Source organism: Hemitrygon akajei, chromosome 8 (genome assembly GCF_048418815.1).
Source record: "Hemitrygon akajei chromosome 8, sHemAka1.3, whole genome shotgun sequence".
Taxonomy (NCBI): Eukaryota; Metazoa; Chordata; class Chondrichthyes; order Myliobatiformes; family Dasyatidae; genus Hemitrygon; species Hemitrygon akajei.
The window spans coordinates 72,789,912-72,806,333 of NC_133131.1; the positions used below are offsets into that span (position 1 = coordinate 72,789,912).

The 16,422-nt window shown below is 44.0% G+C and overlaps 1 protein-coding gene across 1 annotated transcript in view; it reads left to right on the forward strand.

Moving 5' to 3' along the window:
• Window positions 1-859: 859 nt before the first annotated feature.
• LOC140731985 (uncharacterized) overlaps window positions 860-16,422 on the forward strand; it is a 49,032-nt gene continuing 33,469 nt past the window's right edge. Inside the window, exons 1-2 of the mRNA XM_073054038.1 lie at window positions 860-1,020; window positions 1,134-1,501. Of these exons, the coding sequence (XP_072910139.1) occupies window positions 1,443-1,501 (59 nt within the window). The 5' untranslated portion in view covers window positions 860-1,020; window positions 1,134-1,442. The remainder of the gene's footprint in view (window positions 1,021-1,133; window positions 1,502-16,422) is intronic.

The following is a 16,422-nucleotide window of genomic DNA, read 5'->3' on the forward strand; positions in this document are numbered from 1 at the left end:
GTAAAAACCTTGCATTTCATATATAGTACAGGATGTGGGCTTTTCAGCTATAGACGTGATAAAGACGACCGCAACACCCACACATGAGGAGAGCTCCGAGAATTAAGGCGCCATGAAGCTTTTTAAATAACTAGAACCTAGAAAAGTACAGAAATCGGTAATGGCAATTAGCGTGTTTGGTAAATGTTCGCAATTGCTCATTTTCCGTCAATCCGGTTAATCTTCCGGTTAACGTTAGCAGATCTATAGGCCATCAGAAAATGTCACACCGTGGCTGTGAAATACGATTTTGAAATACAGTACACTGTGTACTGAAAACAAATAACTGAGCCTAATATCTTACAGATTATTACAGACGAACGCAGTATTTCTTCCATCCCAAATATGACAAAGTGTGTTTTCAAATAAATTAAAATCAGATTTTGTTTATCTACGGGTTAGGAAACTGATTACGACTACTTTCATGGGCGGTCCTTATGTTAAATCTAACTTTTGTTACGTCACTGAAAGCCGTTACGCATTCTTTAAAACAGTTTTAAAGTAAAACGTACGGAAAATCAATAAGTAAAACTTGGATATGTAACTAAAATACGAAGTGCATTGAAATCAGCGATGCTTGCAACCTATTTAAAATTAAAAGCTTCGATAAACGTTCGGTTACCGTGGCGGGTGGCCGTTAAGCAGGGTGGGCGCTTGTGTTTGATTGACAGGCGATGACAGCTAGAGGGGAAAAAAAGGAGACCGCGGCAGTTGACGCTCTCGCCGAGCGGTGGCGCGAGGGAATGGGGCCACTGCCGATTGGTGGTGGCCGGCGGGTGAGGGTTCAGCCACGGGCCAATCGCAGCCGGCGGATGGCGCGAGCGTCGGTGCGTGCTGCCCGTGTGGCTGTTGCGTGAAGCCGCTGGCCGTTGGGGTGGACACTGGGAAACTACAAGGCGGCGCGACTTCCGTCAGAGGGGCGCTTTATTCCACCTACCAGACCTTTATTGACTTAAACGTCACCTCCTGCTGCTTTTAGAGGTTAAATCAATTAAGTTTGCTTTCTTTTAAAGAGCACAAGGCGGCTAAGAGTTTAAGGGCGTCCATTTTGTTGGCTCGCCGGCCTGTTAACCCGCTGTCTTTCTCCTCTCTAGGGCGAAGAGCCGCAAGTCTGTTAGGGAGTTGAGCTCTTGGTGTTGTCAAAGGGAGGGAGCTGTCTCAACCTGCCACCATTTTGTGCCGGCTACCGAGGATTGTGGGAGCGAGGCGTAAATCCGGCCGCCGCCGCCGGGTGGCGCTTGCGGGCCGATTTCTGGCGACGGGAAGAATTGGGCAACGAGTCAAAAACTCCGGCTTCATTCGGCTGGGTTGTGTAGGGGGACACAGAAAGAATCACAAACGCCTCTGCCCCTCCGGAGAAACAAGATTATCTATCGGAGGGCTCGGGAGAGGCACCTTTCAACATGAACAACGTCCAACCCATTTTATTACAGAGTACAGACACTTCGGGCAATAGTCAGTGGTAAGTACGTTAGAATAATTCCAGTCTATTTAAAAACTGCCAAACTGGTCTGTTTCGAGGCTCTTTTTCTTCCTCTGATAGTTTCAATTGCGACTTGAAAAGCAACCTTAGTCTAAAATAACGTATTTCCAAATGGCAAATCGTCGACTCTGATATACTACCGGAAAACCTTTGTTCCAAAGGTGTACACTGGAAGCCAAATCCTTCCTAGAGTGATGTCGAAATCGTGAATCAGGAGTGTGCTGGGCGTAGATAATCGTGTATCTTTCCCAGCCTATTTAAAAAGTTGCGAGTCACATAAATGAGGAGTTAAAATTTGTGGTTTCTTTTGAATTTGATGAAAATTTAAAATTGTTGGGGTTTGGGGGCGACAATGAAGGGCTCTCGTGTAAAAATGTCTTATCTTTTCTGATACAATTATCCCTGGAGTGATTAGGAAAGGTTACTGGGAGTGAAGTATGCTCGTAGAGCTCTTTAAATCGGCGCTGTGAGCTTTTGCGCCTAATCAAGTTAAAGATGTGTAAGGATTACTAGGCAACGTGACGTGAGGGTCTTGTATTGTGAGCAATACAGTTGAGGGGTCTGTGCAGCGGTCAGTGCCAATGCGTGACCCTCCGAACCAGTTGTCAACAGCGTCATTTGACGGCGAGGCACAATCCTGTAACGGCACCGATGGCGCAGTGCCTGTACTTTCCCGAGTCGCCCTCCTGTCGCCTGTTCTCCACTCCTCCCCGCCACGGGCTGCGAGGAGGTCGGCGAACGGAGCAGCTCGGTGTGGGCCGAGCGAGGATCAGTTCGATTCCGTGACCCGTGCTGCCTGCTGAACGTGGCACGGAGCTGCAACTCAAGCGTGAATGTGATACGGATTTCTGACGGTCTTGTCCTGAAACCCTGCCAGTCCGAGTCTTTGGCCGGCGATGGCGCTGTAGCGGGTTATTCGATAGTAACACGGTGACTTCATCACGTTGCCATGCAATCATTGGCTCCTTCTATGTACCCTGCGTTCCGCTCAGCAGGCTCGTCCAATTGCATAATACCGAGCAAGCGTAGATAGGAGGGCCGATTGGTGACCTGGTTGGCACGGTCTTCCCTCTCAGCGAGTGAAGTCGGAGGTATAAGCCTTCCACAGATATGCTGACACAACGTAACCATCAAAGTTCCCCGTACTAACTTGTGCTGTCGGAAACTGCAGATAGAAAATGAGACCCACAACACGAGCTATTACCCCTCTTGAAACGAAGAGGGATAACTTCACTCACCCCATCTCTAAACTATTCCCATAAGCTACGCACTCACTTTCAAGTACTTTTCATCTCATGTTCTCGATATTTATTGCTTGTTTATTTGTTATACTGTATTTGCAGTTTGACTTTTGCGCATCGTGTGACCATCTTGCTGGGTGCGGACTTTCCATTGATCCTGTTGTTTCTTGTATTTCTCGTGAATACCCCGCAAGAAAATGAATGTCATGGGTTGGATATGCTGACATATATGTACTTTGACAATAAATTTACTTTGACTTTTGAAATTGGTCGCGTGTTCCGAGGTACAATAAAAAAAGCTTGTCTTGCATACATTCAATACATGTCATTCTGTCCGTGGTACGAGGGTAGAAGACAGCAGTGCAGAAGAAGGTGTAAGCACGGAGGATGTAAGGTGAAAGGCCGTCCCGCGGTTGATTGTGAGGTCAAGAATCCATTTTACGTAGCAGGGGACTTTCCAGCTGCGGTGTAACAGCGGGGTGGAAGGTGCCTCTGAACGCGATGCTGCGCGATTTCGGCCCTCTGTAACTTCTGCCCCTTGGGAGGGGTGGGGGAGGAGGTCTGAGATGATAACTGTTTTACTGAGGCAGAGAGAAGTTTCCATTGATCAAATCACACTACATTTGGTAACGGTGCATGATTGGCATCCAGGTATCCACTCACTGGACGCAATACCTTTTGCTGGTCGCTGTGATCGATCCTTCACTCCAATTACATCCTCAGTGAGATTGGATTAAAGAACCATCGGGCGGGGCATCAGAATTTTCTGCTAACTTGAAACAACACCTGGGGCTAGTTGTAGTTCTGTCTAACTTGTTTGTCTGTGTTTAGTGCGGTTGGTCATTGAATCTATTGTGTTTGTACTGCTGTAAAGGAAATTAATCTCGATTGCATATTGTAACATATATGTACTATGATATTAAATTTGCTTTGAACTTTGTAAATATAACAATTAACAATTTCTTTGAAGTATTGCTGTAGAAAAATGAACGAGAAGTGCATCTGGTGATTTATAATGTGTTTGAAAAATAACTCCTTAAGACTGTTTATGCGGTCTGACAGAGGGGCCTTGGGGATGAGCGGACTGCGTGGTGTTGCATGCAGCAGAGAGGGGAGATTTAAATTTTGAGTAACTCGAGGGAAAATGGGTTGATACGTTGTGCTAATGGCAGGTGACGGGTGGTGGGATTCACCTGGTCCTCTGGCCATCGATTTACTCCGTACAGGTGCCTGGGAGCCGGCGGGCGCAGAGTGGGAGCGAGCGGATGAGGCTGTGGGGAAAGTACAGTCAGGGAAGGGCTGAATGGCCTGATTCTGCTCCTGTAAGACCTTAAGGCGAAGCAGAAACTATTTGGTGCATGTGTCTAAAGGTCTACAGTCAGTGTGTTGGGCTTATTTCTACCCCTGACGCTGATAGTCAGAGCACTACAGCCACAGAAACGGGCTGTTTGGCCTATCTACTCCGTGCCGAACTGTTAATCTGCCTAGTCGCATCGACCCGCAGCCGGATCATAGACCTCCATGCTCTCCATCCAAGAGTTTCTTAAATGCTGAAACTGGACCTGCAACGGCTTTTGCAAGATGATCATATCAGGACTGCGGTAGGTTGTTTGGAGAGCTGATCTCTCTCGTTACTGTTCATAGTCCTCTCCACCTCGAATGTTGATCACAAGCCTACTTCAACTAAAGGTAGGCACATCATTAAACCAATTACCCAAAGTGTCAACAACTTAGGAAATCAGCATACATCACCTTCAACTTTAAGCGGGAGATGGAGATTTTTGTTTTTGGTTTGTCTGAGGAAGCTTACTTCCGATTTAGGCTGAGTTAACAAGTGCTGCTTATCCCACGGCCCTGACTTCTACAGCGTTTGGAGAGCGGATGAGACGGGGCCCGGGTTGGTTCATAAGCTGGATGGACATTAGTGTTAAACTGAGCTGTGCCTGACGTTGAGACCCTTTTTTGTGGGCCTTGGGAAGGTTAAACACCCACTTGTCACCCAAAGATAGCCATATGGGGCAATGGCTCCGTCACTTTTATAGACCAGCGGACATTCTGAAATTTAAAGGCGGTGTCTGGGTCTCGTACCAAGTGGCAACACGGAATACTCACCAAGAAATATACACTTAAATACGTCATTCTAATTGCCATTCTCAGTATCTCATGTAATCTCCAACCTAGATATAATTTATAAATAAGAGAACTATGTTCCAAAATAAAACACGCAATGTACGGCCTGGCCAGGCACTTCGTGAAGGCAGAAGGTGGAGGAAGAGTCTCGTGGGAGTATCAGGCCTAAGCAATGATAACTTTTCCTTCAACCCTTCATCTTTTGATGAGGGACTTTACCCTGAGGAGTTGCAATTCTTTCCTACACACAGGAGACTCTACAGATGCTGGAAATCCAGGCTGTCTCTCACACTCATTGGAGGAACTCAGCAGGGCAGGAGCCTCTATGGAAATGCTAAACAGTCATTTCCCGCCGAGAATTCTTCTTGTAACCTTTGGCATGCATTTATCAATCCAACGCCGCTCTATCTTATCACCCGAAACGTCAAACGCCCACCTGCCTCACGGATGCAGGACCTGATGAGTTCCCACCACACCTTGTCTTGCTCCGGATTTCAGCATCTGCAGCCTTTGTCTTTATAATTGCAGTCAATACCTGGGCACCCAAATTTGCCACCGACAGACACAGAATCAGGTCTAATATCACTAGCATATGTCATGAGATTTGGCAGCTGTAGTGTGCCGATGCATAATAAAAACTATAAATTACTTGTGTATATCAAAAAGAGGAATAAATAATTTTAAAAGCAAAATGTGGTCCTCCAGGGTAGTAAAGTCTAGATTGCTGCCCATGCCACATGCCAGTAAGTGTGAGAATAGGACGATTTGGCTGAGGAACAGGTGCAGGGAAATCAAGTTCAGATCTGTGGATCATTGGGATCTCTTCTGGGCAAGGTACGGACTGCACAAAATGGAGGAGTTACACCTGAACCCAAGGGGGTTCAATATCCTTGCAGGCAGCTTTGCTAGAGTTGTTTGGGACAGTTTAAGCTAATTTGGCCAGGGGATGGGAACCAGAGTGAAAGTGCTGAGGATGAGATAGTTGGTTTGCAAGCAGAGACAATGTGTAGTGAGACTCCCAGCAAGGAGAAGCTGATGATAGGGCGGAGTTGTAGTTAGTGGGGTGAGTTGCAATGTAAAAGCAGACAAAATTGGAAAGGATGAACTTGAACTTGAAGGTGTTATATTTGAATGTGCGCAGTACATGGAAAAAGGTAGATGAACTTGCAACACTGTCACAGATGGGATGTGTGATGCTGTGGGCATCACGGAATCATAGCTGAAAGAAGATTATAGCTGGGAGCTTAAAGTCCAAGGAGATATGTTGAAAGGACAGGCAGGTAGGCAGAGAATGTGGAGTGGCTCTGTTGGTTTAAAAAAAATGAAACCAAATAATTAGAAAGAGGTGATATGAGCTCGGAATGTGTTGAGTCATTGTGGGTAGAGCTAAGGAAACTGCAAGGTTAAAATGACCATGATGGGAATTACAGTATATACAGACACCCCCCCCCCAAAAAAAAAAACAGTAGTAAAGATGTGGTCTACAAATTACAACAGAAGTTGGAAAACGCATGTCAAAAAGGAAATGTCACAATAGTCATGGTGGATTTCAACATGCAGGTAGATAGGAAAAATCAGATTGATGCTGGATCCTAAGAGGGGGACTTCCAGAGCAGTTTGTCGTTGAGCCCCATAGGGGATCAGCTATTCTGGATTGGGTATTGTGCAATGAACCAGAATTGATTAGAGACCTTAAGGTAATAGAACCCTTTGGGGCAAGTGATCATAATATGATCAAATTCACCCAGAAATTTGGAACGAAGAAGCTAAAGTCAGATGTATCGGTATTACAGTGAAATAAAGGGAATTACAGAGGCATGAGAGAGGAGTTGGCCAGAATGATTGGAAAGGAACACTGACAGGGATGACAGCAGAGCAGCGATGGCTGGAATTTCTGGAAGGAGTTTGGAAAACACAGGATATATACATCCAAAAGAGGAAGTATATACATTCTAAAGGCAAGATGACACAACCATGGCTAACGAGAAGTCAAAGTCAACATAAAAGCCAAAGAGAGGGCATATAACAGAGCAAAAATTAGTGGGAAGCTTTTAAAAATCAACAGAAAGCAACTAAAAGTCATTAAGAAGAAAAAGATGGAATATGAAAGTAAGCTAGTCAATAATATTAAAGAGGACACCAAAGGTCTCTTCAGATCCATCAAGTAAAAGAAGAGAATGGATATCGGACCACTGGAAAAGGATGCTGCAGAGGTAGTAACATGGGACATGGTGGTTGAACTGATCAAGTATTTTGCAACAGTCTTCACTGTGGAACATACAAGCAGTATGGTACAAAGTTCCAGAGTGTCAGGGGTCAGAGGTGTGTGAAATTCCCATGACTACAGAAAGGTTCTTGGGGAAACTGGAAGGTCTTAAGGTAGATAAGTCACCTGGACCAGATGATGTACACTCCAGGGTTCTGAAAGAGGTGGCTGAAGAAATTGTGGAGGTATTAGTAATGATCGTTCAAGAATCACTAGATTCTGGAATGGTTCTGGAAGACTGGAAAATTGCAAATGTCAGAAGAAAGGAAACTATAGGCCAGTTAGTCTGACCTCAGTGGTTGGGAAGATGTTGGAGTCAATTGTTAAGGATGTGGTTTTGTGGTACTTTGAGGTACATTATAAAATGGGCCAAAATCAGTATGGTTTCCTTGGGAAAATCCTGCCTGACAAATCTATTGGAATTATTTGAAGTAAGAACAAGTAGGATAGATAAAAGTGAATCAGTTGATGTTGTGTACTGCAAAGTTTGCAGGAGATACGAAGATAGGTGAGGGGCAGGTAGTTTTGATGAAGTAGAGAGGCTACAGAAGGACTTGCACTTTGGTAGAAGAAATGATAGGGTAGACTATTTTCCAAATTGAGAGAAAATTCAGAAATTTGAGATGCAAAGGGACTTGGGAGTCCTTGTGTAGGATTCCCTAAAAGTTCAATGGCAAGTTGAATCTGTGGTGAGGAAGGTAAATGCGATGTTAGCATTCATTTCAAGAGGACTAGAATATAAAAGCAAGGATGTAATGTTGAAACTTTATAAAGCACTGGTGAAGACTCACGTGAAGCATTGGAGGCAGTTCTGACCCTTTATCTTAAAAAGGATGTGCTGACACTGGATAACATTTAAAGGAGGTTCATGAAAATGATTCCAGGATTAAATGACTTGTCATATGAAGAGCGTTTGATGGCTCTGGGCCAGTATTCACTAGAATTCAGAAGAATGAAGGGTGACCTAATTGAAACCTATTGAATGTTGAAAGGCTTTGCTAGAGTGGATGTGGAAGGGATGTTTCCTATGGTGGGGGAGTCTGAGTCCAGATGACACAGCCTCAGAATAGAGGGGCATCCTTTTAGAATAGAGATGAGGAGGAATTTCTTTAGCCGGAGTGTGATGAATCTGTGGAATTCATTGCCACAAGCGGCTGTGGTGGCCACGTCTTTATGTATATTTAAAACAGAATTTGATAAATTCTTGCTTGGTCAGGGCATGAAAGGGTATGGGGAGAAGGCAGGAGATTGGGGCTGAGAGGAAAAATGGATCAGCCATGATGAAATGGTGGAGCAGACTCATTAGGCCAAATGTCCTAATTCTGCTCCTTTATCTCACGGTCTTGTGCGAAATTCTGGGCAGTACATTCAAATTGCTGGAGGAACTTAGTAGGTTGGGCAGCCTCTGAGGAAAGGAATAAACAGTCAACGTTTCAGGCTAAGACCCTTCATGAAGACCTTTGTTCCTCTCCATAGATGCTGACTGACCTGCTGGATTTTGTGCATGTTGCTCTGGATTTCCTGCATCTGCAGAAATTCTTGTGTTTATGATTCATTAACCTCAATACTGAACTGATTCCAAAGTTAAGGACTCACTTTCAAGTATTCTACAACACATGTTCTCAGCATTTATTTATTTATTGGCACAGTTTGTCCAATGTACGGTAGTTGCATGTCAGTCTTTGTGTGCAATTTTCATTGCTTCTGTTGTATTTCTTTGTTCTACTGTGAAGACCTGCAAGGAAATGATTCTCAGGGTAGTATATGTGACATATACGTACTTTGATAATAAATTTACTTTGAACTTTGAATATCAGAAAACGCTAAGTCTGGTTTCACCTGTTGGGTTAACTTTGTTTCTCACTTCCCAGTCTGCTGAGTATTTCTTGCCATTTTCTATATTTCAGCTTTCAGACATCTGCAGTATTCCTGTTTGATTTTTTCTTTTTGAAGTTAATTAATTGGAGCATGCCCAGTTTTAAAAAGGACTATGCAAGCCTTTGTAAATTACTGCAATCTTTTTTTTTTGTGATATTGAGGCTGCCTACTGAAGGGGCTCAGCCTGAAGTGTCATTGTTTATTCCCTTCTATAGTTACTGCCTGACCTGCTGAGCTCCTCTGGCATTTTGCAAGTGTGTTATTCTGGATTTCCAGCACCTGCATAATCTCCTGTGTTAATAATGATTGGTAGATGGGGAATCAAATACCCTCGGAGCACAGCAGAAGTCCTTCTGTACATTATTAGTGTTACAGGCGTCCCCCGCTTTACGCCACTTCGCTTTTACAAAAGACCTACATTAGTAACCTGTTTCTGCATTACAAAGTGGATTTTCGCTTTTACGCAAATTTTTCCTATATAAATTAATAGTTCTTCACTTTATGCATTTCGGCTTAAGAAAGGTTTCATAGGAACGCTCTACCTTTGTAATGGGGGGGAGGGGGACACCTGTACTTAAATTATTCCTAATGTAAAGATGAACAATGGAGTGAAGCTAGGCAATAATATAATAGAGGATGCCAAAAGTTTTTTTTTCAAATATATAAAGAGTAAAAGAGAGGTGAGAGTGGATATCGGACTACTGAAAAATGATACTGGAGAGGTAGTAACGTGAGACAGAAATGGTGGAAGAATTTAATAAATATTTTACATTTGTCTGCACTGTGGAAGATGCTAGCCGTATGCCAAACTACAAGTGTGTCAGGGAACTGAAATGAGTACAGTTGCTGTTACTAAGGAGAAGATGCTTGGGAAGCAGAAATATCTGAAAGTATTGGAGATACCTCTGCTGGACCAGATAGACAACTCCCTAGGTTTCTGAAAGAGGTGGCTGAAGAGATTGTGGAGGTATTAGTAATGATCTTTCAAGAATTGTTGGATCTTGGAATGGTTCCAGAGGTTCTAGAGAATTACAAATATTGTTCCACTCTAAAAAAGGAAGGGAGGCAGAAGAAAGGAAATTGTAAATCAAATAGCCTGACTTCAGTAGTTGGGAAGATGTTGAAGTCTATTACTAAGGATGAGGGTTGGGGTACTTAGAGGCACATGACAAAATGGGCCAAAATCGGCATGGTTTCCTTAGGGAGAAATCTTGCCTGACAAATCTATTGGAATTCTTTGAAGAAATACCAGGCAAGATAGAAAAAGGATACTACTTGCTTGGATTTTCAGAAGACCTTTAACAGGGTGCCACACCTGAGGCTGCTTAACAAGGTAAGAGCCCATGGTATTACAGGAAATAAACTAGAATGGATAGAAGATTGGATGACTGACAGAAGACTAAGAGTTGGAAATGAGGGGAGCCTCTTCTGGTTGGCTACAGGTGACTATTGGTGTTCCACAGGGGTTGGTGATGGGACTGCATCTTTTCATGTTATATGTAAATAATTTGGATGATGGAAATGATGGCTTCGTGGACAATAGATGAAGCAAATGGTGCTGACGAAACTGTGCAGAAGGACTTAAACAGATTGGGAGAATGGGCAAAGAAATGGCAGATAGCAATATAGTGCAGGGAATTTTATGGTCATGCACTTTGATAGAAGGAATAAAGGCATAAACTATTTTCTAAACTGATAGAAACTTCAAAACTGTAAATTGCAGAGGAACTTGGGAGTTAACTTGTAGTTGAGTCAGTGCTGAAGGAAGCAAGTGCAATGTTGGCATTTATTTTGAGGAGACTAGAATATATGAGCAGGAATGTGATGCTAAGGCTTTATAAGGCATTGGTCAGACCACACTGTATAAGCCATTGGTCAGTGTTATGAGTAGTTTGGGCCCCTTATTTATTGGATTTTGAGAGGGTCCAAAGGAGGTTCACGAGAATGATAGCACTAATGTATAAGGAGAGTTTAATTGCTATGGGCCTGTACTGACTGCAGTTTAGAAGAATTGGGGAGGTGGGGGTCTCATTGAAGCCTAGTGAATATTGAAAGGTATGGATAGAGTGGATGTAGGGAGGTTGTGTCATGCAGTGGGTGAGTCCAGGACCAGAACTTGAGCCTCAGACTTGAGGGACATTCACTTAGAACAGAGAGTAAGAGGAATCTCTTCAGCTGGAAGATGGTGAATATGTGGAGCTTGTTACCACAGGCAGAGTATATTTGAAGCAGAGGTTGATAGGGTTCTTGATTTGTCATGGTATCAAAGATTACAGGGAGAAGACAGGAGAATGGAGTTGAGAGGGATAATAAATCAGCCATGATAGGATGGCAGAGCAGACTTGATGGGCTAAATGGCCTAATTCTCCCATGTCTTGTGGTCTAGAGATAAACTCAGTGGCCACTTTATTAGGTACCTGTTGTATCTAATAAAGTGGCCACTGAGGGTATGTTCACGGGCTTCTGCTGCAGTAGCGCATTCACTTCAAGGTTCAGTGAATGAGATGCTTTTGTATATGTCACTGTTGTAATGCGTGATTATTTGCGTTACCGTCACCTTCCTGTCAGATTAACTAGTTTGGCCATTCTCCTCTGATCGCTGTCATATCAAGGCGTTTTCACTGACAGAACTGCTGCTCACTTGATGTTTTTTGTTTTTATCATTCTTCATAATGATACTCACACCACCCCATCTGGCACCAACAAACATTCCACGGTCTAAGTCACTTAGATCGCATTTCTTCCCCACTCTGATGTTTGGTCTGAACCTCATGACCAAGTCTGCATGCTTTTATGTGTTGATTTGCTGCAATGTGATTGGCCGATTAGATATTTGCATTAATGAGCAGGTGTACCTAAGTGGACACTGAGGAGAACATAGAAAATCTACAGCACATTCCAGACCCTTCGGCCCACAATGTTGTGCCAACCAGGTAACCTACTCTAGAAGCTTCTTAGGATTTCCCTACTGCATAGCCCTCTATTTTTCTAAGCTCCATGCACCTATCTAAGAGTCTCTTAAGAGTGTGTAAGGTTTTTTGTTTTAAATTTTAGTTGTGTAATTTCCCATTTCATCTGCTTACAAATGATCTACTGTAATATGTCATGTGAACATCTTGAAATTCTGTCATTTGCGTCCTTCTCCAAATTAGTGATGTGTGTCAGAAGTTATCCTGACACCAACCTCTGGGGATTACCACCACTAGTTTCCCTCCAGTCTAATAAACTGTTCACTTCTACTTTCCATTTCTTTATCCTGTAACTACTTTTTTACCTTTTAATCCCATGTGATGTTTCACCAGTGTTTCAAGGTGCCTGCAAAAGGAGTCTGCAAGGGAGGTACTGTAGCATAGCCGATAGCGCAACACTACAGCTCCAATGGTCTGGATTGAATTCCTCCCACTGTCTGTAAAGAGCTTGTACATTCTTTCCATGACCATGGGGGTTTCCCCTAGTGCCCCCACATTCAAAAGTCAGGATTGGGTTATTAAATTGTGGGGATTCTATGTTGGTGCCAGAGGCACGGTGACACTTGCAGGCAGCAGACAGCACATCATTGGACTGTGGTCGCTGTGCAAATGATGCATTTCACTATGTTCTAATGTACTTGTGACAAGGATAATCGAAGATAATGTGCCTTAACTTGGAACTGTCTCAGGCTTTATTTAAATATCAAGGTATTTGGTTAATTTAGAAAAACAGTGTGATTTCCTTTTAACTAACCCTTGCTGACTTCAGTATACCAGTCTATTTTTTTCATAATCAGGTTAAATATCACTGGCATATGTCAAGAAATTTGTTGTTTTTGGCGGCAGTACTTTGCAATAAATAACAATAAAAATTTGATTACAGAAGTATAAGCAAAGAAGATTAAATTAAATAAGCAATGCAAAAGGAATGGGGAAAACACTGAGCTAGTATACATTGATTCAGAAATCTGATGGCAGAGGGGAAGAAACTGTTCCTGAAACATTGAGCGTGTGCTTTCAGGCTCCTGTACCTCCCCCCTGATGGTAGCAATGTCATGGGTGATGGGGGCCCTTAATGATGAATGCCACCGTTTTGAGGCATGGCCTTTTGAAGTTGTTCTCCATGCTGGGAAGGCTGGTGCCCATGATGGAGCTGGTTGAATTTACAACTCTGCAGCTTTTTCTGATCCTGTGTGGTGGCCCCTCCATACCAGACTGTGAAGCAACCAGCCAGAGTTCTCTCCAGGGTACATCTGTAAAAATTCGAGGTTCCACTGTCAAGGTTGTTTATTGCCATTCTTTGGTACATGAATGTAATCAAGAAAGAAATGATTGTTACTTCGGATCCAACACAACATTGAGAATAGAATAAGCAACCAAAACATGATAAAAACACAATAAATATTAGTGCACAAGTTTGTCTTTAATATAGATTAAATGTGTACATAAAGTGGCACTAATCAGTCTGACGGCTTGGAAGAAGTAATTGCTTTTGAGGCTGGTGGTCCTGGCCTGCAGGAGCCTGTGGTGAATTTTTATGTGGAGTTGAGAAATTTGTAACATCACCCACAGTAGATTCAGCATGACTGGGATCCAGGGCAACATTACAATGTGTTGACAGTGCCCCTGATGAAAACGTAACACTTTGTTTGATATTGTGAAAGCCTGTGGTGCATTTCAAAGTTAACTTATTATCACTGTATACAAAATTAGATTCATTTTCTTGTGGGCATTCATAGTAAATACGTGAACCGGAATAGAATCAATGGAGGGCCACACCCATCAAACAAGTTATGTGCAAAAGACAGAAACTGTGTAAATATAAAAATAACTAATAATAAATAAGGAATAAATATGGAGAACACGAAATGAAGAGTAGTTGTGGGGACATTTCAGTGATGGGGCGGGTGAAGTTATCCCGTTTGGTTCCAGTGGTTGAGGGGTATTAACAGTTCCCGAACCTGGCGGCGTGGGTCCGGAGGCTCTTGTACCAAAGTCCTGATGGCAGCGGCAAGAAGAGAGCATATGGCCTGGGTGGTGGAGTTCCCTGATAATGGAACGGAACAGCTTGTTAACGTATTTTTTTACGCCAACTGGAACACTCGTATTGACTGCAGACTCTCTTGCTTGGTTCCGATTGACGAATACTGTGTCAATATCACACTTTATACAGTCAGTGTTTTCTTAGTGCACGGCCTGGATTCCGGATGATTCATCTCAGTGTCCATTTGGTAGCAGCCTCTGGTTTAAAGTCGGGTGAGGCTGTCGGGAGAAGATGTTTTCCCAGACAAAATGGGAGCGCCTGCCTTTGCCCGCGGGTGGCGGGCGGGTCTGGGTGACGTCATGCGGAGGGCGGGGCTGTGGGCCTGTGACGTGGCTGGAAGCCGCCGTGGTTGGAGGACCGGGAAAGAGGGTGGGGGTGAAACGACAGAATGACGCAGACGGTTGTGGCGGCGGTTGAGTGGAGGGGTTGACGTAGCCCCTGACGCTCGGTTTCAAATCCCCTGGGCGGGAGGGCGGAACGGAGAGTCGAGGGTTCAAGTCGGGCATCAGCCCGCAGGATCGTCACAGCGGAGCGGGAGACGTTGGAGGCTTTGCAGGGCGACCGTGTGGGCGTGTACACTAGGCCCAACATTTCAATGGAATCAGAATCACCGCATATGTAGTGAATTTTGTTAACTTTACGGCAGCAGTACAATACAACACAAAAATATAGAGAAAAAACTGAATTACAGTATCTGTGTACGTCTGTTAAGTAGTTAAGTTAAATAAGTAGTGCAGGAACATAGAAAGTAGTGAGGTAGTGTTCAAGGGTTCAACGTCCATTTAGAAATTGGATGTCAGAGGGGATGAAGCTGTTCCTGAATTGCCTTCAGCCTGAGTGCGTGCCTTCAGGCTTCTATAATCATCTTCTCAACAGTAACAATGAGAAAAGGGCATGTCCTGGGTGGTGGAGGTCCTTAATGATCGACACGGCCTTCCTAAGGCACCGCTCCTTGAAGAGACTACAGAGGCTAGTACCCATGATGGAGCTGGCTTAATTTTACAAGTTTCTGCAACTAACTTTGATCTTGTGCAGTAGTCCCAACCCACCTGCCCCCCCCCATACCAGATGGTGATACAACCAGTCAGAATGCTCACTACTGTATATTTGTAGAAGCTTTCAGTTGACAAACCAAATCTTCTCAAGCACCTAATTAAATATAGCAGCAGTCTTGCCTTTTTTGTGGTTGCATCAATATGTTGTGTCCAGGTTAGGTCCTCAGAGATATTGACACCCAGGAACTTGAAATTCCTCACTCTCTCCACTTCTGATCCCTCTATGAGGATTGGTTTGTGTTCCCTTGTCTGAATCTTTCCGAAGTCCACATTCAGCTCTCTGGTATTGCTGACATTGAATGCAGAGTTGTTGCTACAGCACCACTCAACTAACTAGTATATCTCACTCCTGTCCATGCTTTCGTCACCATCTGAAATTCTTACAGCAATAGTTGCATCATCAGCAATTTCACAGAGCTGTGCCTAGCCACACAGTCATGGGTGTAGTGAGTGTAGAGCAGTGGACTAAGCACGTGGTGTGCCCATATTGATCGTCAGCGAAGTGGAGATGTTAATTCCAATCTGCACTAATTGCGGTCTTAAGGTTAGGAAGTCAAGGATCAAGTTGCAGAGGGAGGTACAGAGGCCCAGGTTCAATCAGATCTGTGGGAATGATGGTGTTAAGTGCTGAGCTATAGTCAATAAACAGCATCTTGACATAGATATTTGCATTGTCCAGGTGATCCAAGGCCACGTGGAGAGCCGCTGAGATTGTGTCTGCTGTAGATCTATTGTGGTGATAGGCAAATTGCAGTGAGTGCAAGTCCTTTCTGAGGCAGGAGTTAGTTCTAGCCATGACTAACTTCTTCAAGCATTTCATCACAGTAGACGTGAGTGCTACAGGACAATAGTAAGGCAACTCATGCAGCTCTTCTTGGGCACTGGTATAATTGTTGCCCTTTTGGAGCGGGGGGAGCTTCCGAATCTAGCAGTGAGAGACTGAAAGTGTCTTCGAACACTCCTGCCAGTTGGTTGGCACAGGTTTTCAGAGCCTTACCAGGTATTCCATCGGGCCCTGCTGCTTTGTGAGGGTTCAGCCTCTTGAAAGACAGCCTGACGTTGGCCTCTGAGACAGAGAATAGAGGGTCACCGGATGCTGTAGGAATCCTCATAGCTGTAGTTTTATTCTCCCTTCAAAGCCAGCATGAAAGGCTTTGAGTTTGTCCGGTAGTGAAGCATTGCGCCATTCATCATGTTGGGTTTTGCTTTGTAGGAAGTAATGGCCTGCAAACCCTGCCAGAGTTGACATGCATCCAATGTCACCACCAACCACTCTCGGAATTATTCCTTGGTCACTGCACAGGATCAGGAAAAGCA